The following is a 2,342-nucleotide window of genomic DNA, read 5'->3' as shown; positions in this document are numbered from 1 at the left end:
TAAAAAAAATATTTTTCTCTTCTTTTTTTATAAGATGACAGTTATTTTTTATTTTTTATTGGATAGATGTATTAAATAAATAATACAACAGTAGTATCATAAATATATATGTCTGAAACGTCGTTTTTATATTTGGCAAGGTGTCGTTTCGGTTCAGTCCAATTGCATATAGCCATGTGGCGATATATAAAAAGCGTTGGCGACACGCTAAGAAATGAGCACGCGGTTTCACTGTTATCTATCTGTTTTTGTTATTCTACGCGACACATGTATCTGTCGTCGCCCTCGTTTTCTCTGTCCCCTTCGCCCCCTTCTCTCTCTCTCTCTCTCTCTCTCCATGAAAACCCTCACATAGAGAGATTCAAGATTTGATTTTGAGGCTTACCCATTTCACACACTACCAGGAAAACAATATCCCATGACCTCTTTTTATCTTTGATTTTTTTTGGGGGGGATTTTTTTCAAATAAAAATCTCAACTTCTGTTTTCTGGGTTTGTAAGAGGATTTGTTTGGAAAATTGAATTCTGGGTGTGGATCAAATTTGTTTTTTTTATTTGGATGAAAGTGTCATTTTTTGTGGGATCTAGATGATGATGTCTTCTGGGACATCTTCGTATTGGTGCTACAGGTGCAGTCGTTCTGTGAGGGCATGGAGACAGGACACGGTGGTTTGTCCTGATTGTGATGATGGATTTCTTGAGGAGATAGAAAATCCGACACGCTCTGTCCACGTGGATGGCCGGAGGCGGCGGTTTCCGGCGGCGGCAATGTACATGATCGGCCAACGCACCGGTTTCGATCAGAATTCACGCCCTGCTCTCAGGCGAACCCGCCGCAACGGCGGTGACCGGTCTCCTTTCAATCCGGTTATCGTCCTCCGCGGCGGTGGATCGTCGGAAGGGGCGGAGGGAGGCGGCGGCGGAGGAGGTGGAGGAGAGAGTCGCGGGTTTGAGCTTTTCTATGATGATGGTGCTGGTTCTGGTCTTAGGCCTTTGCCTCTGAGCATGTCGGAGTTTCTTCTGGGATCTGGGTTTGATAGACTCTTGGAACAACTTTCTCATGTTGAGATCAATGGTATTGGGAGGTACGAGAACCCTGCTGCATCAAAAGCTGCCATTGATTCTCTTCCCACTATTGAGATTGATGAGGGTCATTTGACTATGGAATCACATTGTGCAGTTTGCAAGGAGCCTTTTGAATTGGGCATTGCAGTGAGGGAAATGCCTTGTAAGCACATATATCATCCTGAGTGTATATTACCATGGCTTGCACTTCATAATTCTTGCCCTGTTTGTCGTCATGAGTTGCCTATTGATGCCCCAAATCCAAATCCAAATCCAAATCAAAATCCACTGAATGAAGAAGAGAATGTGGGGTTGACTATTTGGAGGTTACCTGGTGGTGGTTTTGCGGTGGGGAGGTTTTCCGGTGGGAGAAGAGGTGCTGAGAGAGATCTACCTGTTGTTTACACTGAAATGGATGGTGGGTTTAACAATGGTAGTGAGCCTAGGAGGATTTCTTGGTCTTCTAGAGGGAATAGACGGAGAGAGAGTGGTGGGTTGAACAGGTTTTTTCGCAATTTGTTTGGTTGCTTCAGAGGTGGAGTTGGAACTCAACGCTCTACTTCTACTAGAGAGTCTCGATCTTTAAGGGCAAGTTCATCTCGTTCTAGTATGGATCCCTCATCACGTTCCCGTAGGTCTTGGTCTATGGATGTAAACAGTGGTGGAATGTGATCATTATTGTAACTTGGGGGAGGGTAAAAATCTGAACTTTTGTTTAATGGGTTCCCGTTCCCCATTTGATGTCAATATACATATAATGAATGGGATTGAGTCGAGGATGCAATGCAATCAATCTTATGGGGTCTTGCGATTCTCATATTCTCAGCTATGTGTGGCGAATTGTGTTGGAGCCTAATGCTGTGTCATGTTGGATGGGGAATTGTTAGTATTAAACTCATCATCTATATTAGCAATAGCTGATAGGGACAAGAAAGAATTAGCATGGAAGAAATAATGAATAGTTTGGCTTTATATATTTTGAGCATGGGCAATTTACTAATTATCATGAGCATAGAACAGCAACTGAGTGAATGAACCACTTGACCCTTCCCACCAATGAGCCTTTCCATTAACTTTTAACTTTGATCTCTTTTACCTTCTTTTACAAGTTACCAAAACTAATATGCAATTTTGAATTTTCCCCCACTTTGCTTGGTCGCTCACATGCTTTGAAGTTACAATTTTAGAACCCAAAGGTTGTACAGGCCACGGTTTTCTTCATCTTAGAAGAAGCTCATTTTGTTTCTTTCTTAAACTGTTCGTAAAAGGCATTGCAA

The 2,342-nt window shown here is 42.5% G+C and overlaps 1 protein-coding gene across 1 annotated transcript; it reads left to right on the top strand.

Annotated features, from left to right (window-relative positions):
• Positions 1-326: 326 nt before the first annotated feature.
• LOC133311849 (E3 ubiquitin-protein ligase RDUF1-like) lies at positions 327-2,024 on the top strand. Its single transcript, XM_061512970.1, has one exon. It carries the CDS (start codon positions 589-591, stop codon positions 1,735-1,737), a length of 1,149 nt encoding a protein of 382 aa, XP_061368954.1. The 5' UTR covers positions 327-588; the 3' UTR covers positions 1,738-2,024.
• Positions 2,025-2,342: the final 318 nt, after the last annotated feature.

This window comes from Gastrolobium bilobum, unplaced genomic scaffold (assembly GCF_033153095.1).
Source record: "Gastrolobium bilobum isolate Gb01-03AN ecotype WA unplaced genomic scaffold, APGP_CSIRO_Gbil_v1 utg739, whole genome shotgun sequence".
NCBI classification, from domain to species: domain Eukaryota; kingdom Viridiplantae; phylum Streptophyta; class Magnoliopsida; order Fabales; family Fabaceae; genus Gastrolobium; species Gastrolobium bilobum.
The sequence above is the reverse complement of the archived record's forward strand: the minus strand, read 5'-3'. Positions and strand labels throughout refer to the sequence as shown.

Coding starts and splice junctions, on each gene's coding strand:
- LOC133311849 (XM_061512970.1), top strand. CDS start 589: ATGATGATGTCTTCTGGGACATCTTCGTATTGGTGCTACAGGTGCAGT.